Below are 22,834 nucleotides of genomic sequence, written 5' to 3'. Positions count from 1 at the left end.
GAAGGGTTCCAATTACTTGGTCCCTGAACAACGAGCATAGACTTTTGATCAGCCACTCAATTCAGTGTCCCCGATTCAACCACAACTCACAAGCTGCAGTATGTGTTTTCTCCTTGATTGCATTAGCATCAGGTGCGCTCATTAGTAAATTGGGGCTCTCTTAGATGAGGACATGCATCACGCAAGCAGCTGATGATCAATTATTATTGTCCTCTGGCCTGTCATGCCTGGCCAAGAATGGGATTTCCTTTAAGCAGGAAATCTCCTACTCTAAGTAAACTAGAATTAGCAGGGACAAAACATTATGCCCAGTTCAAGTACTTAAGGTTTTGTACCGAGAGCTCATGTGGGAGACATCCTAAACAAAAGACTCATTTTTTCCTACACTCCAGGAAGACTTGCTACAGGCTCGACATGTTCGACAACACTGTGTATCAGTAAGTGGCATGGGTGTATCAGTAAGTGGCATGGATAGTCTTGACCCGTAGGCGCTACATTGGCAAACCACAGGTCTTCCTAACAGGCAGGTATGCTAGCTATTGCTGGGGAAGGTTTGACAATACTGCAACCATAGCCAGCATGCTTAGGTAAGTCACCACAGAACTTCACTCTAAAAAAAACATGAGTGGCACTTAGTTTCTTGTTCTTGCTAAAAAAACAAACCTAAAGGTATTTGGAATAAAGAATGGGCCCTGAAATTGGTGGCTTGATCCAGGACCAAAAATGTTTTGGATTGTCGGGATTAAAATCAAGAGCTTTTTGTCACCTGTCAAGTTCTTTGTAAAGCTCTTTTGAGGACAAGACAGCCACTACACTATAAAAAAAACAAAAAAACAGGTTTTGATTTAGGAAAGACGTATTTTTTGGTAGTCACTGTTGAGTCTTCAGACCACCCCACTTCCCTGACAAAAGACATGGGATTTGCGGGTTAGAGATCAGCCCTCCATTGACCAACAGAATGTAATGGCTTCATGGTCCACGTTTTGGTCGTATGTTTTACAATACGGACAATGCATATACGTCACTTCTTATGGGTTTTGACATAGGTAAACTGGGTTTTAGCATTCGCTAAGGATAAGTGAAATGGAACCCTTGCTTTAATGGATTCGGGATTGACTCCAGCATAGAAGTTCATGTCCCCTTCTGTGGTCTTTTGCTCTACAAAGACCCACACCCAAAGACCTCCAATTACTTGGTCCCTGAACAAGGTTCTTAGACTTTTATGTATCCCTTAGTTCAGTGTATCCAACACAACTGCAACTCACATGCTGCAAAAAGCAATCTTCCTAGTTGCATTAGCATCAGGAGCCCATATTAGTGAATTAGGCTCTCTTAAACAGGGGACAATATATATCACACACACTACTGATAATCAGTTATTATTGTCCCCTGGTCCATCATCCCTGGCCAAGAATGAGAATCCTCTAAGAAGGAAATCTATTCTTATAAGAAAACTCAATTTAGCAGACAAAACATTATGCCCAGTACAAACACTTTAGGTTTACCTAGAGGTCATGGCAAATATCCCAGAAGGTCCGATTTTCCTACACCCTACCATGAATTAACCACTCTCTTTACCAGGGCTAAGAATAATTTTATTAGTGTCCCTCATTAAAAAGACAAACCCACACACTTTTCCAAAATCGCATGATATTAAGAAAGTAAGTACATACATCATTGGCCTTCCTTAGAAAAGGGATTTTGACGAAGGAAAAATCTATTTCTGGGTGATTGGCTCGTGTCGCCCTATGAAAGGATCCTTAATATCATTCTTTCTAGGTAAAATTAATCTAAAAATTACCAGAGAAAACAAAATTAAGAAATGTCAGTAAAACTGACTCGCTCACTCTTAAAAGAAGTGTCGGTATGGTAATAGGGGCGAGTGGGAACACTACCACGAGACATTCACCAATTAGAACTTCCAATCAGAATCCCCACAAGAGAGAGCTGATACCAACGGGCGATGCGACCGCTACTACTACTACTAGAGGACGCCACGGACAGCAGCGCCCCTAGCGGACATCCTTAATCTAAAAACATCTTGTCCTGCATGGGGGGGTAAACAATACAGGGTGGGTTTCATAGGGCGACACGAGCCAATCACCCAGAAATAGATTTTTTTTTCCTTCAGTCAAAATCCCTTTTTCTGGGCTCAGCTTCGTGTCGGCCTATGAAAGAGTACCAGAGAAACAGACAAGATGGTGGGAAAAAAGGACAAATGAAAAAAAGCAGTTGTAAAACGAGGGATATAATATAAGTAAATCAATTACAGCATACAAAACTAAGTACTTAAGCCTAACTTATTCTAAACAGTAACATAAAAGAACGTTAGTAATGAAAAGTACTTAAAATTACAGTAATATTAACAAAATAGATTTACTTAGAAAATTTAAAATTTTTACAAAAATATAACAAACACATTGTGTCCGACCCTAGCATTAAAAATAAGGGTAGGTACACTGAAGTACATTATCAGTACAAGTGTGGATGTCCCTAGCAAAAAATAAGGGACAATCCACTAGTATGATTTCAGCGGCTAAGGCTAGATATCCGAGTAGATGGCGATAGGGTGAGGCATGTTGGATGAGGTAGGTAGAAAGGAGACCTGGATCTGTACTACGACTACTATACAGTATCAGGAGGAGAAACAATGTTCCCGCTGCTACTGCTGAAAATTTTAAAGATTCCAAGGACTTTAGATAATGACGTTTAAAGACTGTCGGGATATTTCCATCCAGTATACTTTTTAAGATCCTCAAAGTTTCATATGTTTGAAAGTAATTAATTGAGGTGGCTACTCCCCTGATATCATGTGCTTTTGGGAATGAATCAGGATTGGCTTGTTTAATGAAGTAAAGGATTTGTTGTCTAATACCTTTTACTGACAAAGTACCACCTTTTTCTCTCATGAAGAGAGAACCTGAGGATCTTGAGGATGTACGAGATAGAAAGGCTCTTAAAGTTGATACTGGGCAGAGAGAAGGATCTTGGGGAAGTGGGATGACTTTCCAAGGGGGCCCACCTTGCAAGAGGATCCTCATTTTTTAGCTAAAAGCTACGATCCGGAGCAAGCAGAACTTCTCCTGAGGGGAGGAATTCCACATGACCCGCATCTCTGGATAGAGCCGACAGTTCTGAAAATTCTAGCTCCTGAACCTAGGCTTAATAAGAATAATGTCTTTCTAAGAAGCATTATGAATGTACAAGACGAGTTGTCAGTATCTGAAGCTAGTTTGAGGACATCATTAAGACCATGAAACTGCAGTAGGCCTTTGAGGAAGTCTAAGTCTAGCACAGGCTTTAGGAATAGACGTGAAATAAGATTCAGTCAGATCTATCTGAAAACCTAACTGAAAGATCTTCTTCAAAGCCGATTTATGAGTAGTAATAGTGCTAGCTGCTAAACCTTTTTCAAACAAGGATCTGAAAAAGGATATAGCTAGATTAACTGTCATGGTTTTTTTGTAGTGTTTGATTCTTTCAGGAAGGATGCTAAGAATTTTTTTAACAGCTGAGTCATATTGTCTAATGGTTGACTCTCTCTTATCTGATTCTAGGAAGAGATATTTTGTGGATCAAGTATTAGCATCTTTATTAGCCGCAAACTTCATGAAGTCCATAAAGTTAGGGTCTGAAGAATTCCTGAGGAAGCGAAACACAGTCCTCATTTGTACTGATTGTGACAGCTTGGGATTGGGAATCCGTTGAGGTCGGAGACCCAATTCCAGAAGAAGAGGATACCAGTTGCTCTTGGGCCAGTCCGGTGCAATCAGAGCTACTATCCCTTTGAAAGTCCTCAGCTTGCCTTAAGACTTTCAAGAGAAGATTCACTGGAGGAAAAACATAAATTTTTCTCCACTGATCCCAATCTAACGACAGGGCGTCCGTGGCATAAGCCAGAGGGTCCAGGTTGGGGGCCACATAGCAAGGGAGCTTGTGGTTCGCTTGTGAGGCCGAAGAGATCTACTTGGAGACCTGGGGACTCTCCGGCATATCCACTGGAATGACCCGTCGTCTAGGGACCATTCTGATTCCAGAGGAAACTGAACCGGGACAAAGCGTCTGCTTACACATTTCTTACCCCCGCCAGGTGAGTGGCGGACAGATGCCATTTGTGTTTGTTTGCTAGGGCAAAGATGGCTATCATGACATGGTTCACATGCTTGGATTTGGACCCTCCCCTGTTGATGCAATGAACTACCACTGCACTGTCCAAAACTAGCCTTAGATGAGACTTTTTTCGGGGGGAAGCAGTCTCTTCAAGGTAAGAAATACTGCCATTGCTTTCCAGAACGTTTATGTGGAGCTGGCGAAATTGAACTGACCAAGTCCCCTGAACCTGTTTGAACTGAGAATATCCCCCCCACCCGGACAGGGAGCATCCGTGTGAATGGTTAACACTGGAAGGGGATATTGAAGGGGTACCCGCTTGGCTAAGTTCTTTACTTTTGACCATGGACGGAGTTGATTGCGAAGGATCTGTGGAATTACTGACAACTTGTCTCGAGATTTGGTGTTTGCTCTCGATCGCCAAACTCGATTTATATCTTTTAGCCTTGCTTTTCAGGAGGATATCTGTTACCGAAGCAAACTGAAGGGACCCTAGGATTCTTTCCTGGTTTCTCCTTGATGTTTGTTTGCATTTGAGAAATTGCCTGACCGATTTTGCTATTTCCTTCCGTTTGGCCACTGGAATTGACAGATTGTGGGAAGACAAATCCCATTGGATTCCCAGCCACTGAAAACGAGACTCCGGGGTAAGTCTGGATTTCGTTTTGTTTTTTTTTTATCGTTGGAACCCCAAGATGTTTCCAGAAAGTGTGCTAACTACCTTTTGGTGGCTTTGAGACATTCCTCGACAGTTGGTGCCCAGATCAACCAATCGTCGAGGTATGCTGCTACCATGATTCCCTGAGTTCTCAATTGCTGTACAACACTTCTGCTATTTTTCGTGAATACCCTGGGGGCTACATTCAGGAACCGAAGGGCATCACTTTGAATGAGAATGTACTGATTTCCTAGCCTGAATCCTAGGATGGGCGGAAGTGTCTGGCTATAGGGATATGATAGTATGCGTCTGTAAGATCGATGGAGCATGTGACGGCTCCACGCGGAAGTAAGGTCCTTACTTGCGAGAGGGTAAGCATCTTGAACTTGTCGCAACGAATGAAAGAGTTTAGCTTTGACAAGTCTAAGATTACCCTTCTTTTTGTTGAGCCTTTCTTTGGCACGCTGAATAAGCGACCTTGAAATTTTAGATGCTTGACTCTCGCAATAGCTCCTTTCTGAAGGAGTTGCTCCGCGTAATCTGTCAATTCCTTTGATGGTTATTTGGCGGAATGATTTGATTGGAGGAGGATCTTTGATCCAACTCCAACCCAACCCTTTGGACACTATGCTCTGTGCCCAATTGCTGAACCCCCACTGTGACGGAAGAGGAACAGCCTCCCTCCTATCCTGGGAGCCTCATTGTTGATGGGCGGTGTTGGGTTTGACCACCACGCCCTCCTCTGAACTGCCTGCTCCTTGTCGCCCTTCCTGCGCCACGCTGGCGAAAGTAGCCTCTCGCCCTACCTCTCGGTTGTTTGTTAAATTGAGTGTGTAGCCCTGACCTTCATACGTAGGGTTGTTGAGGGCCGGCGAGAGTGCGTAGGAGGTCGACGGTTGTGATTGAGGAGACAGCAGGAGGATGGGCTGGTTCTGTTTAGAACTAGCAGGTTGTCCCTGTTGGGTAACCGGGACGGCCTGAACAAATTGCTGCTGTTGCTGGTGTTTCTGGTAAGGCTGGAACCTTTTACCAGACTTCTTTGGTTTCTTACCAGCAGTGGAGACGGATTCCTGCTTCCTCTTGGATGAAATACCCCACCTAGCTCTAAGGCTCTGGTTGAGCCTAGCAGCCTCGTGGTGTACTTCATTTACAGCGGACTCTGGGAAGAGATCCGCCCCCCACATGCTAGAAGCCAGGAGTCTATTAGGCTCGTGCCTAATAGTGCACTCCTGCAGAACGTGCTTTCGGCAATTCTCCTAGCTTGGAAGAAGTCGAAAGCATCTGTCTGAAACCGTCCCGAAGCTGGGATTTGGCCAAGATCTTAAACAGCGGTTCCGTAGCATATGAGAGAGCAGCCCATTTTCCGTTATTATCAGTGAATTGAGGGACCTGCCAAACCTAGTTCGCGCGTCGAACTCCGCCTGAATCAAGGAATCAGGCAGCCTTGGAAGCTTCTCGCCGAACTGGTCCATGGCGCAGTCCGGCTTGAGCTTGCCAAGCGTGAACGTGGCTGGCAAGTTCTCCCACAATTCTCCAAAAGCTGGGAAGAGCGGAGAAGTAGACTCCGCCTCCCTTAGCTGTGGCATGGGCTCATCCTTGAGGACTGCCTGAAGAGTCCTCTCTACTATTTTCGTGGCGAACGGAAGAGAAGCCTCCTCTCCGTCGCAAAAAATAGTGAAAGGACTCTTATAGGCCTGGAGCTTAGTGTTTGTGCACTCCCAGTCCTCAAGGCAGTGAACCCATTCCCGTTGGGCATGATCCCTACTGTAGAGAACATCCTCCCTAGAGATCTTGTCTTCCCTAGTAAGAGCCGCTACAGTCAGCCTAGCATAGCCGATGAAAGGCTGCGTCAGACCCGGAGGATAAAACTCGAAGTCCTCAATCCTTCGAGTTCCACACTCCGGGATAGAGATCATACCATCCTTAAATGGAGCGTAGGCGGGGCTACTCTCATGGGTTCTCCATAGAGAAAGCTGGCAGAGAGTCGTATGGCGGGAGCTGGAAAATACCAGCACTTGGCACTGGGGAGACTGGAAGAGGGACCTGAGAGAGCCCAGCTACTCGGTCCTCATTCTCTCTAACCCTGTTAGAGAGATCTTGGATGGACTGGCCTGATTGAGACAGAGTGCTCGACAGTTGTGCGAACATCTGCTCAAATCTCGTCCCCAGGGCGGAGACTTGCGAGCCAACCATCTCGCCCACCTGTTGCATCACCACTGCTGAGAAAGCAGTGGGATCAAAGGTGCTGGGTCCCGCTCCTCCCACCGGCGTTGCCGGAGTGGATGCGGTGGAGGCAGGAGAAGGCATTGGCTCGGCGGGAGCGCGAGCCTTCTCCTTAGAAGCCTTGCTTCTAGAGCTCTTCGAGTAAGAAGAGCTCGGCTTGGCCTTCACCGCGTCAGCGTAAGAAGTCGAAGACTTCTTAGCCGAAGAAGACGAAGACGACTTCTTAGAAGTCGTCTTAGATAGAGTCTTCGGTTCTCTCTGTCCCTTCACCTTTGGGGGTACAGAGAGAGCGGGAGAGCGGGTAGGGATCTCAGATCCCACAAAGCCTTGGAAAGAAGCGCTCGAAGAAGGGACAGGAGAAGATCCAGGAACGCCCAAGGAAAGACCTTGGGCGCCCGACACACCTACCTCAACCAACAAATCCTCTGCCCCTACCGCCATAGGCTCGATGTTGAGGTCCAGGGCAGCGACGTCTGGGACCGACTCCTGTGAAGCTACGACCCCGAAAGATTGCTGCAGATCTTGCTGGATGGAGGCTATGAGAGGGGCTGCGGACAAGGGGTCAACATACCCTGTTGACTTGCCCGCAGGGAAGATCTGGACGGCCAGCTTCTTGTCAAGGGATGTACGGCTGGCCTTTGGCGGCGTTCTTCCCGAAGCCGCCCACCCACGCTTTCAGGGTAGCAAGGGCGACCTCCCTCACACCAGTAGCCTGAAAGAAAGGGCGAGATGAGCTTCTAATGGCGGAACGGGGTTAACAAACTTATGGCTAAGAGTTGTTAGTAAATTGATAAAGAAGCCTATAATCGACTTACCCCCTCCACCAGCTGACTGACTAGGTCGTAGCAGATGGCGCAGGCTTCCGGGTGCCAGACGATCATATCGTTGAATGACGTGGCACATGGAGCGTGAGACCTGCACTCATCGTGGCCGCAGGGGTCGTACAACGTCGCGTTGCATCCCAGGACCTGACAGTTGGTAGCCTGTAAGTGGAAAGATACATGAGTATCAGGAGAACACTTACAGCCTAACAGTTGCTCCGCTGGTGCCGGAGCGAGAAAGTTAGATTAAACCAGAGCCCCGCCATAATACGTGTGGTAACAAGGTTGGTTGGTTGTCCTAGGCTATTGCTCCGCTGACGGCGGAGACAAGAGATAGAATCCAACCAGGAGTGGTGGTAAAAGGAAACCACGACGAAAAATGGCGGGGATGGTAAACATATGAATAATAAAATTAAACAAATCATCGTAAAATTAGGGTATATCCTTAAAATAACAATAATATCAAACCTTCTCCACCTGTCTACTAGAAGAGTGCCCGGGTAAGAAGCAAGCTCCCTTCCGGTAGCGGGGGAGAGATGTAAGGATATAGTAGGCAAGCAACCGACCACTAGTAGTGACCACCCCGCCCGCTGGCGGAGCCAGTAATCTATAACCAAAGGTGCCCCGGCTGCGAACGGAAGGCTCCGTTCGTTATAGAAAGGGAAGGTGGCTGAGCAACTGGGAAGGGGGGGGAGGGTCTCGGCGTAACACGGCGGGAGAGAGAGAGGGGGGGGGTTGGCCTACTCCTCCCCGTCTCAACAACTACCCGCTCGGAGACCTGGTACCCTATGAGTGGTCGCCCTATACCCCCCGCTGGGAGGAACCCCTGGCCACCTCAGAGAGAGAGGGAGGAAGGCAACTGAGGTTGTCATGACAACCAAGGGGTCCCCCAGCGCCTCCCTATACCTGGTAGGGAGGGAAGGGAAAGGGTAAGGTGCGATGGAACACGTGACCGCAAGTGGCCTAAGCCGCGAGCAACACAACCGTGGGAGGGCCACGTGAACCAGGCTGTACCAAACCATGGGACATGCACCTAGGCTAGCCTAACACCCTAAATAGAATAAAATTACATCGTAAAGATGGAAAAGACACTTTTAGTAGAAGAAAAAGAAGCCCAGGAGGAGGCAAACTGTTCCGAGGAACAGAAGCCTACTCGGAGCCAGCGATAGCCGATGAAGAGCAAGAGCCGGGATGCTGGGCTGGAACAATAATAATAGCCCTAAATACCAAACTAAGAGAAATGGTAAAGGGGCTAATCTAGCTAAAACTCGATGTAAAAAACGATGAACGTAATATGTAAGCCCATAAGTTAATTTTAAAGAAGTCCAGTATGGAGGACCGGGAATTCTTAACGAGGCAGCATGGCGCCGCCACGAGACAACCGGGAAACCGTATATGACCTATTAGAAGGAAAATACTGGTTCCCGGAAGACAAAAATATAGTAAAACATTACTTATGAGGCACTTAACTTAGCCGTTGCGATGGCAGAACGTTCCATAACGATGGTGATAAGAAATCCCGTAAAAGGCACAAGCACAGAGAAAATGCGTCTGAACGCTAGCGCTAATGATTAAGGATGTCCGCTAGGGGCGCTGCTGTCCGTGGCGTCCTCTAGTAGTAGTAGTAGCGGCCGCATCGCCCGTTGGTATCAGCTCTCTCTTGTGGGGATTCTGATTGGAAGTTCTAATTGGTGAATGTCTCGTGGTAGTGTTCCCACTCGCCCCTATTACCATACCGACACTTCTTTTTAAGAGTGAGCGAGTCAGTTTTACTGACATTTTCTTAATTTTGTTTTTCTCTGGTAATTTTAGATTAATTTTACCTAGAAAGAATGATATTAAGGATCCTTTCATAGGCCGACACGAGCTGAGCCCAGAAATGTCTCTTTCGAAGAGGTCTCCAAATGTACAAGGTGGTCATTAGAGAGTATTCTTAAAACACTACTGCCGTGAGCTTGAACAAATTCGACTACACTATGTATCAGTAGGTGGTATGGTTAATCCTGACCCCATAGGCTCCACAGAGGAAAACCAGGCTCTTCCTAATGGGTGGGTATCCTGGCTATTGCTGGGAAAGGTGCGGCAAGACTGCAACCTTACCCAGCATACTTAGAATTACACACTTAAAACTTGAAGTTCTTGCTTAGTTTCTTGTTTTTGTTACCAAAACCTGTGGCTTGACCTTGGTCCAGAAATGGTTTAGTTTTATTTTTGGTATTGTTGGGATTGAAATTTTGGGAGCTTAAGCTTTTTGTCACCTGCCAATTTCTTTGTAATGCTCCTTTGAGGACAAAACAGAGACTATGCTATAAAAAAATAGGTTTTGATGTACGAAAAACTCATTTTTAATAGTTGCTGTTGAGTCCTCAAAACTCTCCCACTTCCCTGATGAAAGGGGATGGGATTTGGGGAAAAGTTCATTCTGCATTGACCAACAGAGTAATGGTTCCTGGTCTTTTTACCAGCTCGATAGTAAAGCAAGATGACTGGCACACATGCGCAATAATTGTCATTTCTTCTGCAGTTTTGACATAGGAAACCTGGGTACAGCTTTGCTGAAGACGAGAGAAGATGCCTTCTTGGCTTTGAGTCCATTATACTATGTTACGTGTCATAGCGTTTATCATTACGACATAATACGTACCCAGCTATAAGACCAGGCTAAGAGATGTTTCTTTGATATTATTCTAGTTACCATGGGGTCCTGGAACACACCATGGACAATAACTTGTTTTATTATCTGGGCTTCAGCCACTTGAAAACAATCATGCAATTAGTTGGGCCAGTAATAGAAGTTTGCTTGGCCTAAAAATGTTTAGAAAGAAATATAACCGAATCCCGTTTATAAAAGAAATCGTCATAGCAAAGGTGTAAAATCCTCTTCCTCTCAGGTGCTGATATTTTTTATCTATTATTTGCATATTCATTGATACTGTCACCTAGCATATACATATAATGTTAAATTCTATGATTATATATCAGGCCCTTGAAGATGTCTTACTAAATAAGGTAAAACAGTCAGGAATTATGACTGATGTTTCATTTTCCCCTTTGGTGGTTTGCATATTTATATACTATGTAACACAGTTTTAATAGATGAGAGTTGATTATCATATGAGGTACAATTAAAGGTAGAAGAATGTGAGGGAAGCCAGAAATGAAAGAGGTGTAAAGCAAAACTCTGACAGTGAAAAAAAAACATTATGAAAGTCATTTTGGATGATCATGGCATTAGTACTATTATTATTACCCACTCTTTTTTTCCTAACTGAAAAAGCAGAATGGTCCAAGACAAAAGGACTTCAGCAGAGAAAGCACTGGGATATGGGAAAATAAGTTAATTGTTAGTTAAAGAGTAAACTGTATTGGAGCATAAAAAATTAAAAACAGTTAACCCTTTAATGCTGATTGGACGTATTAAACGTCGACGAAAATTGTCTGTTGGGTGCCAAACCGACATACGAAACGTCGACGAAAAAGAGTTATTTTAAAAATTCGCGGAAAAATAGTTATAGGCCTACTAGGCGAAAACTTTTGAATCACACGCCTTGGGGGATGCTGGGAGTTCACGGATCAAGCTGTTGTTTTGTTTACAATCGTTACCCAGGCGCGCAAGCGCTAATTTCTTTCTTCTCGCACTAAAAAGCATCAGTAACACATCTCAGAAATTATTTTGTCACTATGACATAATTTTTGCACCATTTTATATTACCTGTTACATAGAGTTTTACATATGAAAATGTGCGCAATTTCATGTAGAATACAACTAAAAACAACTCATGGTTGTAGATTTTATCAGTTTTGAAATATTTTCATATAAATACCGATTAGTGCCAAAATGTCAACCTTCGATCAAATTTGACTCTACCAAAATGGTTGAAAAACGCAATTGTAAGCTAAACCTCTTATATTCTGGTAATATTCAATCATTTACCTTCACTTTACAACAAATTGGAAGTCTCTAGCACAATATTTCGATTTATGGTGAATTTATGAAAAAAAACTTTTTCCTTACGTCCGCGCGGTAACTCTTCCGAAAAAATCAGAAATTTTTTCATCCGATTGTCGTAATGTTTACACAGTTTTATATTAGCCGTTACATAAAGTTTTATATATGGAAATGTTCGTAATTTCATGTAGAATACAATTAAAAACAACCCATGGTTGTAGCTTTTACCAGTTTTGAAATATTTTCATATAATTAACGATAAGTACCAAAATTTCAACCTTTGGTCAACTTTGACTCGACCGAAATTGTCGAAAACCGCAATTGTAAGCTAAAACTCTTACATTCTAGTAATACTCAATCATTTACCTTCATTTTGCACCAAATTGGAAAGTTCTAGCACAATATTTCGATTTATGGTGAATTTTAGAAAAAAAAAAAACTTTCCTACATCCGCGCGGTAACTCTTCCGAAAAAAATCAGAAATTTTTTCGTCAGATTGTCGTAATGTTTGCACCATTTTAAATTAGCCGTTACATAATGTTTTATATATGATGTGGGCAATTTCATGTAGAATACAACGAAAAACAACCCATGATTGTAGCTTTTATCAATTTTGAAATATTTTCGTATAAATAACAATAAGTGCCAAAATTTCAACTTCGGTCAACTTTGACTCGACCGACATGGTAAAAAAAACCCAATTGTAAACTAAAACAATTACATTCTAGTAATATTCAATCATTTACCTTTATTTTGCAACAAATTTAAAGTCTCTAGCACAATATTTCGAATTATGGTGAATTTATGAAGAAACAAAAATTTCCTTACGTGCGCGGTAACTTCCGAAAAAATCATAAATTTTTTCGTCCGATTGTCGTAATGTTTGCCCCATTTTAAATAGCCGTTACATAAAGTTTTATATATGAAAATGTGCGCAATTTCATGTAGAATACAACGAAAAACAACACATGGTTGTAGCTTTTATCAGTTTTGAAATATTTTCATATAAATAACGATAAATAGAAAAAAATTTGACCTTCAGTCAACTTTAACTCGACCGAAATGGTCGAAAACTGCAATTATAAGCTACAACACTTACAGTCTAGTAATATTCAATCAATTACCTTCACTTTGCAACAAACGTGAAGTCTCTAGCACAATATTTCGATTTATGGTGAATTTTTGAACGTACGATCAGCGTGTTACGAATTCATGCATCATATTGTGATAATATTTTCTCTGTGTTGCTTTGATCGTTTTACAATTTGTTATATACCAAAATCATCGCAATTTAGTGTACAATACAACAAAAAAATAAATAACTCGTTAGCTTTTATCCGTTTTGCTCACCGCGATTTGTATACAATTATATATGAAATTTTTTTTTGTGCTGTCATATACATATTCCAATATTTATATATGATAATGACATTTTTATTCATTTCTGATGGTTGCATACTAAACTTCAGGCAATGATAAAAAAAGGAGCCAAAAATGAACTCTTAATCTTGAAAATTAAGCATGCTGTGATTTTTTTTTAAAACTTTTTTCCGCTTCGGCGGTCACTCGCGAACGTTGCCGACATACAGGAGACACTTTCGGAAATGCCGGCTCGGCGTTTAAGGGTTAATATAAAACAAACACCAAACAAGATAAAAGGGAGACTCATTTCAGCCAGCCTAGTATGAAAGCATGTATAGAAGTTAAATCTCTTCAGTTCCAATAATTCAACAAAATGAGCTGGAAGATCATTCCATAATTTGGTTACAGTCAAAACAAAACTTCTACGTAACTGTGTTTTCCCTTAGCAAAATAGAAAAAATGGCAAGACTTTTTGGACTGATTGTCTATAAGTATAGCATTATATGGTGGATGACTTAATGTGAGAAGATCTGAATGCTAAGGATGAACTCATTGAACATTGGTGCCAGAGATGAATATAAAATCTTGAATGGGAAGTTTAATTAAACAACTCAAGTTTGTATGTAGTAATTAGCTATGATATCCTGTGTAATGCACACTCAAGCAAAACCCCTTATGGAAGTTTGTATATAGCAATTAGCTACGATATCCAGTGTAATGCTCACTCAAGCACAACCCCTTATGGAAGTTTGTATCTAGCAATTAGCTACGATATCCTGTGTAATGCACACTCAAGCATAACCCCTTATGGAGACTCAAACATCTGACAGGCTTGGGGAGCAATAGTTGGGGGAAGCAACAAGGAGTTTCAAAGAGGAGAGATTGGATTAAGGGGACAATCTGAGAGATGCTCAGAATTGGACACATTGGCATTGGTATACCAAACATTTGACAGATTAAAGGCATTCTAAGTATCTGACAGATTGAAGGTATTCCAAATATCTGACAGATTAAAGGTATTTCAAATATCTGACACATTAATGGAAATCTGTTTTTTGTTAAATAGTGATAGGTATAAGTCAAATTACTGAAAGGCAAGCTACCATTATACTTGAGGTATTTTTACACCTCTCAGCCAGTTATGTTTTAGCTGTCACTGTGTAACAAAGACGAAAATTACGTACAGTTGAAGTTACTATTATAAAGAAACAACCATTAAACTAATTGTATTAATATATGTACTTGAGTGACCAGTAGATTTAGGAAAATATTAGTTATGTGAAAAATTAGTTCACTGCCGCTGTATGGATTAAGAATTGCAAAAGATAAGTTTATTTATGACTAACAGAATAAGAGTGACATCAGTATGATTACCTGCAATGATGATCATGTTTATCTTTATAGGAAGCTATGGACGAGTGCCCTGTGTGTGGTGATTTTATTGTCAGCACCTCTTTAGAAGACCATACAACAGCTTGTGTTGCCTCTTCATTCCCAGATTAAATGGAACCTTTTTTATTTACATTGCATGGCTAAGTGTTCTCTTGAAAGGCAAAACAATTTTTGTTAAGATACTTTTTAAGGGCAATAAAGGTTTGATTCAGCCATTTTCATTTGCAAACAGTTACCGTAACATCTTGGTTATTTTACTTTCCTATGAGAATGTGCATCCTAATATTTTTTCTTTCATGCTTTAAAGATTATCTTTCTGCTTATAATCTAAATATGTTTTTGCCAACCTTTATTACATGTAAATACGAAAAGTCAATGAATCAGGGGAGTAAAATCTTTTGTGGATTTTGTGTAGCATAACTTAGCTTAATATAAATAAAAGATATTTCCCAAGTATTAATCATTATGTGGATTTGAACGATTATTCTTTCATGAATAGTTTTGTATTTTAATTTGACTTAAAAATACATTGGCTCTGACACTCAGATTGTGACAAAAAAGTACCCCAGTTGCTCTTCACTATAATTTGACATTCAAAGTGACATTACTATTGAGTTTTATAGTAACGACTAGATGTTCTTTTATTGCAATAAATAGTTGTTCATCTACAAGTAATCCATCTGAGTTTCAAGAAAGTGAAACATAGAAGAGACCATGCTGATATTTTGTGAATTATGGATTTTATTGCTAATTTATTTCCTTGTTTTTGTAAATAAGATTTCATATTGATCATTTATGGTTCTTTTATTTACCAGCAGTATTATTAGATTTGAACTGGTGATGGGGAACCCTCTATCCCCAGTGTTTAGCAATTTGTATATGGAGTATTTCCTGTTTCAGTGATAAAAGGACAATTATTAATTCTGACTGAGGTCATCTCCAATTGTATTTACATCTCAGTAATTCCATACAACGTTAGTTTTACATGTGACATACCAAGAACTTATAATTAGCTGTAAGCTTTCCTAACTATGGCAGTCAAAAATTCAAATTTGCTGTGGCGCTGCCATCGCTTGAGTAGGTGAACAGGACCTGCCCACTTTCAGGAACGATCAGTACCAACTGACGAATTCCATCATTGCTTTTCATGCCAGCTCCCGCGTAACAATGGTAGTTTTTGGCAGGGGTCTCGTTAATTTTTGGTGGATTATCCCATACATTAGTGATGCGTTCATTTTGTTTGTGATGGTTTTTTGCTTATTTATCTTTGGATTAGACATCATTATGTCTGATTTCAGTGCTTCAGGTATTAGATATTTTTGGAGGGTTGTAACGAACGCAGACTTATTTCCAAATTTCCTTATGACTCCCATACTAAATGTGTTAAATGTAGGGGCCAGGCTTGTTCGTTAGACTTAACCTGTCCAGAATGTAAGGATTGAGAAGAGGACAAATGGAAGGCCTCGAAAGCTCGTTTAGATAAGCTTAACAGGGATATGATAAGGAAGGCAGCTATTAGAGGTAAAAGTAGGGCTTCTGTAGTAGTTCCTGAAGTAGCTGAAGAGGTTACTGTTTCTTCACTTCTTCCTGCAATGTCTCCAATCCTTACTCCTACTCTTTTGCCTAAGTCTCAGATTCCAGGCTCCCATAATTCTAACCCCAGCACCATAGCCGGTCTAGAGTCAAAGTTTAATAAGAAATTTGATTTTCTTGCAAATGCTATAATGGAATTGGGTTCCTCTTTCAGGTCTTTCATAGAGAAATCATCTTTCAGCGCTCCTAATGTGATTGAAGTGCATAATGTCAGTGCAGTGCCTAGTGATGGTGTAATGCTGTCTGAGGAGGTGGCTGTTTGCCCACTGGTGCTCCTAGATGAAGGTCCCTGTCTCCGCTCCCCTACACTTGGGAGAAAACACAGTGGTACCTCGACATACGAAAGTCACAGCTTATGAAAAATTCAAGTTACGAAAGCAAATACGAAGAATTTTTTGGCTCTACATACGAAAATAGTTCAGGTTACGAAAGGTTGTTGCTGTAAAGTCCCGAGATTCGTCCGGACCACAGAGAACAATTTTAAAACTCCCGCGCCGCCAACTGAGTAGACTCGCCACCATCCTCCCGCTCCATTGGTTCCTGATGCTAGTCACTGCCATAAGATCCTGCTCTCCTATTGGTCAGCATCTACCCCATGTGCTCTATGTATTCTATTGGTAAAAGGATGCTGTAAATTGAAAATCATATTCATGCAATACATTTAATAAAAAAACATTAGGTAAAGATAGAATAAAGAATAGAAATGAATGGTTATTATACTGTTTGGTAGTTTCAGTAGTTGAAGAGAGATAATGAAAATTTATGATTACGTACTGTACTGTGTGCTAGGTAAAAGTGGTTGCTTGGCGATCATTCGCTACTCATAGTGTGAACAAAAACAAAAGTTTGGAAGCTTTTTGTTTGTTTGTTTGCTTATTATAGTTAATGGTTACTTAATAATTATTTGAAATGAGTACATGCAATACATTTAATAAAAAAAATTATGAATTAGATATCATAAATTATAAAATAAATCAGACTGCTATCATCGAAGCCAACAAATATTTTCTAGAATTCTTCTGTTTTGATATTATATGTTTCATTATAGCTGTCAGTAACTCGGTATCTCCATTAGGTAAAGATAGAATAAAGAATAAAAATGAATGGTTATTATACTGTTTGGTAGTTTCAGTAGTTGAAGAGAGATAATGAAAATTTATGATTACTAAACTGTGTGCTAGGTAAAACTGGTTGCTTGGCGATCGTTCGGTACACGTAGTGCTGAACGTAAACAAAAGGTTGAAGCTTTTTTTGTTTGTTTGTGTATTATAGTTAATGATTAATTAATAATTATTTGAAATGAGTACATACTGATTATTTATACATTTTATTGGCATATTCTAAGCTTCTAGCTTAACTGCTAACATAGGCTAGGCTTATTGCTAAGGGACATATGCTAAAGTCCTAATATATGCAGTAAAAATGGGGTTGAACATTACATGCAGTTGAAAATTACTCAAGTATGTACAGTATTTTGCCTTTTTGGAGTCATATTTCTTCTGTTGGATCGGCATTGTAACCGTAGAACATGTGTTGTAAGCCTGGAAATAATTTACTTGGGTGTGTTAGTAGGGCTTGGAACGAATTAGGCAATTTACATGTAAAATGTGGTACAAGATATGAAAAAATCAGGTTACGAAGGCCACCTCGGAACAGATTAATTTCGTATCCTGAGGTACTACTGTACTGGAGGTCCAAGGGAGGCCAGTGGGATTTGCTCATTAGCAGTTGCCCCCTTTTATGAGCCTGGTGATCAGTCTCAGGTGTCAACAGAGTGCCATTGGAAAGGCATCTCTTTCATGCTAACTGTCTGTTGTCAGACTTGGAAGACTCTTCTCCAGACAGGAAGAGCCAGTGACGATGCTCATCAGTATCTCATCCTTTGAAGAGGCTTGCTGCACCTGCTGATGCTTCTCCTTACCCTGTGAAGAAGTACAGAGAAGTTAGTCCCAGCCCACAGCCTTCATGCAGTTTCAAGAGACTGTCCATGGACAAGTCAGCTCATTATCCCAAGACTTGGGATTGTCCCGAGTCTCTTTCGGGTTTGAATCGCCCTTTGAGATCTTACTAGAGTTCTGGAGTTTCTCATAAGCACCCGGCTCTTTCTCCCAAGTGCCCTTCTACTTCAAAATACTAATCGACGCCCAGTCCTGTTTGTATGACTATCTCTTCTGTATGCTTGGTGTCCGCAGCCCTTATTCAGGCACCTGCTTCTGGCACCCAGGTGCCTGTTTCTGGGACCTGGGTGCCTGCTTCCTACTTCCAAGTGCCCACTTCTTCGGTCCAAGCATCAGCTGCTGTTTTGGCGCCCGCATCTATCCTTTTGGCACCAGGTGGAGCAGTACCTGTCTACTAATGCTTCTTCTGCACAAGAAGACCCTTCTTTAGCCCCTATCAAGCAGCAGCTAAAGGACTTGATGGATTTTCTTATGAAGAAACCTTTGGAGATTCCTGCTATGAAGATCCCTTGCCTCCAGTTTCATGTGAGGAGGAAGAAACAGACCAGGATCTAGCTCCTCATGCCTATTCGTCTTTGCTTAAGTTTTTCCTGTCCAAGTTCTTCGACTTCATTGAGCCTGCGTCTCCTGCTTCTCCAGCTTTGACTTTCCTTATGGGGGAAAAAACCAGATACCTTAGGCCTTCCCAAGTTGGTTTTGTCGTCCTCCTCTAAGAAGGTGCTTCAGGAGATGGATGAGTGGCTTGCTGACAAGAAGGAGCAAGGGAAAGCCTCTTTTGCTTTTCCTCCTTCCAAGCTGATTAAGAAGAGACATAAGTTCTATGCTAGAGAAGAAACTCCTTCCCTGGGAGTTTCTTCCTCCTCCCAGGGAGACTTTTCTGCCTCGAGACTTTCAGCTTTCGCGTCAGCGAAGACGTATTTTTCTGGGCTCAGCTCGTGTCGGCCTATGAAAGTATCCTTAATATCATTCTTTCTAGGTAAAATTAGCCTAAAATTACCAGAGAAAAACAAAATTAAGAAAATGTCAGTAAAACTGACTCGCTCACTCTTAAAAAGAAGTGTCGGTATGATATAGGGGCGAGTGTGGAACACTACCACGAGACAGACACCAATTAGAACTTCCTATCAGAATCCCCCCAAGAGAGAGCTGATACTAACGGGCGATGCAGCCTCTACTACTACTACTAGAGGACGCCACGGACAGCAGCGCCCCTAGCGGACATCCTTAAATTTTAGCACTAGCAACAAGTCGCCATTTTTCTTGTGCTGTGCCTTTTTGGGATTTTTCCTTGTAATCCACGATGGAACGCTCTGCAATTGCCACGGCTAAGTTAAGTAACTCATAAGTAATATTTTACCACAGTTTTATCTTCCGGGTACCAGTATTTTCCTCTTAATAGGTCATATACGGTTCCCCGGTTGTCTCGTGGCGGCCATGCTGCCTCGTAAGAATTCCGGTCCTCCATACTGGGACTTCTTATTCTTATGGGCTTACTTTATCACGTTCATTGTTTTACATCGAGTTTTAGATAGTTTAGCCCTCCTACCATTCTCTTAGCTTGGTATTTAGGGCTATTATTTTATTCTGTCCCAGCATCCCGGCTCTTGCTCTACATCGGCTATCGCTGGCTCCGAGTAGGCCTCTGTTTCTTGGAACAGTCTGCCTCCTCCTGGGCTTCTTTCTCTTTCACTAAAAGTGTCTCTTCCGCCTTTTTCGATGTATATATTTATGTTATTTAGGGTGTTAGGCTAGCCTAGGTGCTTGTTCCTTGTATTGGTACAGCTTGGTTCACGTTGGCCCTCTCACGGTTGTGTTGCTCGCGGCCTAGGCCACTTGCGGTCACGTGTTCCTTAGCACCTTACCCTGCCCCTACCCTCCCTTTCTGGTATAGGGAGGAGTGGGGGCTGGGGGGGACCCCTTGGTTGTTATAACTCAGTCACCTTCTCTCTTCCTCTCGGAGGTGACCAAGGGTTCCTTCCAGCGGGGGGTATAGGGCGACCACTCATGAGGCTACCGGAGGGTCTCCCATGCGGGGTAGTTGGTGAGGCGGGGAGGAGTAGGCCATCCCTCCCCCCTCCCCCCTTTTCTCGCTCCCGCCGTGTTTCGCCGAGACCTTCCTCCCCCCCTCCCCAGGTTGCTTAGCCACCATCCCTTGCTATACGAAAGGAGCCTTCCGTCGCAGCCGTGGCCCTTGTTTATAGGTTACTGGCTCCGCTAGCGGGCGGGGTGGGTACTACGAGTGGTCGGTTGCTTGCCTACTATATCCTTATATCTCTCCCCCGCTACCGGAAGGGAGCTTACTCCTTACCTACGCACTCTTCTAGTAGACGGGCGGAGAGAGGTTGTTTTATTATTTTTAAGGATATACCCTAATTGTACGTTATTTTACAATGAATTGTGTATTATTATTATTTTATCAACCATCCCCGCCTTTTTCCGTTGTGGTTTCCATTACCACCACTCCTGGTTGGTTGTCTTTTGTGCCTCCGCCATCAGCGGAGCCATAGCCTAGATACCAACCTAGTTACCACACGTATTTTGGCGGGGCTCTGGTTTAATCTAACTTTATCGCTCCGGCACCAGCGGAGCATATGTTAGACTGTAAGTGTTTCTTGGTACTCATGTACTTTTTCACTTACAGGCTACCAACTGCCAGGTCCTAGGGTGTAACGCGACGCTGTTCGACCCCTGTGGACTGATGAGTGCAGGTCTCAACGACCCCTGTGCCCACGTCGTTCAACGAGACGATCGTCTGGCACCATGAAGCCTGCGCCATATGCTACGACCTGGTCGGTCAGCTGGGAGATGGGGTAAGTCCACTATAGGCTTAATTATCATTTTACTAACAACTTCTAGTCATAAGTTTGTTAACCCCGTTCCACCATTGGCAGCTAATCTCACCTTTCTTTCAGGCTACCGGTGTGAGGGAAGTCGCCCTTGCCACCCTGAAAGCGTGGGTGGGCGGCTTCGGGAAGAACGCCGCCAAGGGCCAGCCCTACATTTTGGACAGGAAGCTGGCCGTCCAGATCTTCTCCGCGGGCAAGTCCACGGGTTATGTTGACCCCTTGTCCGCTGCCCCGCTGATAGCCTCCATCCGCAAGACCTCCAGCAATCATTTGGGTCGTAGCCTCCCAGGAGTCGGTCCCGGACGTCGCTGCCTTGGACCTTAACCTTGAACCTATGGCGGTAGGGGGGGAGGATTTGTTGGTTGAGGTAGGTATGTCGAGCGCCCAAGGTCTTTCCTTGGGTGCTCCTGGATCTTCTCCTGTCCCCTCTTCTTCCGCTTCTTTCCAAGGCTTTTCGGGATCTGAGATCCCTATTCGCCCTCCCGCTCTCTCTGTACCTCCTAAGGAGAAGGGAAAGAGAGAACCGAAGACTCTAGCCAAGACGACTTCTAAGAAGTCGTCTTCGTCTTCTTCGGCTAGGAAGTCGTCGACTTCCTATGCCGATGCGGTGAAGGCAAAGCCGAGCTCTTCTCAATCAAAGAGCTCCAGAAGCAAAGCTTCGAAGGAGAAGGCTCGCGTCTCCCGCCGAGTCACTGCCTTCTCCCGCCTCCACCGCTTCCACTCCGGCTACGCGGTAGCGGTGGCAGGCACTAGCACCTTTGATCCTCTACTTCTCAGCAGGGGTGATGGAACAGGTGGGCGCGCTGGTAGGCTCGCAAATCTCCGCACTAGGGACACGGTTCGAGCAGATGTTTGCGCAGTTATCAAACAGTCTGTCTCAATCTGGACAGTCAATCCAGGATCTCTCTAACAGAATGAGAGAAAATGAGGACCGAGTAGCTGGGCTAGCTCAGGTTCCTCCCCCAGTCTCCCCAGCATCTAGCACGGGGATTCTTCAACTCCCGCCATATGACTCCTTGCCAGCTTTCTCTATGGAGAACCCATGGAGAGTAGCTGCCTACGCTCCGTTCAAAGATGAATGATCTCTATCTCGGAGTGTGGAACTCGAAGGATTGAGGACTTCGAGTTTTACCCTCCGGGCCTGACGCAGCCTTTTCATCGGATATGCTAGGCTGACGCCAACGGCTCTGACGAGGGAAGACAAGATCTCGAAGGAGTCGGTCCTGTACAGTAGAGATCACGCTCAGCGGGAATGGGTTCACTGCCTTGAGGACTGGGAGTGTACAAACACGAAACTCCAGGCCTACAAGAGTCCCTTCACTATTTTTGCGACGGAAGAGGAGGTTTCTCTTCCGTTCGCCACGAAATTAGTGGAGAAATCCCTTCAGGCAGTCCTCAAGGATGAGCCCATCCCACAGTTGAGGGAGGCGGAGTCTACTTTCTCCGCTCTTCCGGCCTTCGGAGAATTGTGGGAGAACTTGCCAGCTACGTTCACGCTTGGTAGCTCAAACCGGACTGCGCCATGGACCAGTTCGGCGAGAATTACCTAGGCTGCCGGATTCCCTAATCCAGGCAGAGTTTGACGCGCGAACTAGGTTTGGCAGGTCCCTCAATTCCCTCATAATCACAGAAATGGCTGCCCTCTCTTACGCTACGGAACCACTGTTCAAGATTCTGGCGAAATCTCAGTTTCAGACGGTTCTAACGGACGCTTTTGACTTCTTCCAGGCTAGGAGGAACTGCCGGAAGCATGTCTACAAGAATGCACCATCAGGCATGAGCCTAATAGACTCTTGGCCGCCAGCATGTGGGGAGCGGATCTCTTCCCAGAGTCCGCGGTGAACGAGGTGCACACGAAGCTGCTAGACTCAACCAGAGCCTTAGAGCTAGTGGGGTATTTCCTCAAAGAGGAAACAGGAATC

The 22,834-nt window shown here is 43.4% G+C and overlaps 1 protein-coding gene across 1 annotated transcript in view; it reads left to right on the top strand.

Annotated features, from left to right (window-relative positions):
- Positions 1–22,834, top strand: part of LOC135198254 (uncharacterized) — a 476,435-nt gene that overhangs the window by 426,438 nt on the left and 27,163 nt on the right. Inside the window, exon 10 of the mRNA XM_064225823.1 lies at positions 14,528–14,674. Coding sequence (XP_064081893.1) covers positions 14,528–14,626 — 99 coding nt within the window. The 3' untranslated portion in view covers positions 14,627–14,674. The remainder of the gene's footprint in view (positions 1–14,527; positions 14,675–22,834) is intronic.

Source organism: Macrobrachium nipponense, chromosome 22, assembly GCF_015104395.2.
Source record: "Macrobrachium nipponense isolate FS-2020 chromosome 22, ASM1510439v2, whole genome shotgun sequence".
Taxonomy (NCBI): Eukaryota; Metazoa; Arthropoda; class Malacostraca; order Decapoda; family Palaemonidae; genus Macrobrachium; species Macrobrachium nipponense.
This window is presented reverse-complemented; position numbering and strand designations above follow the sequence as displayed.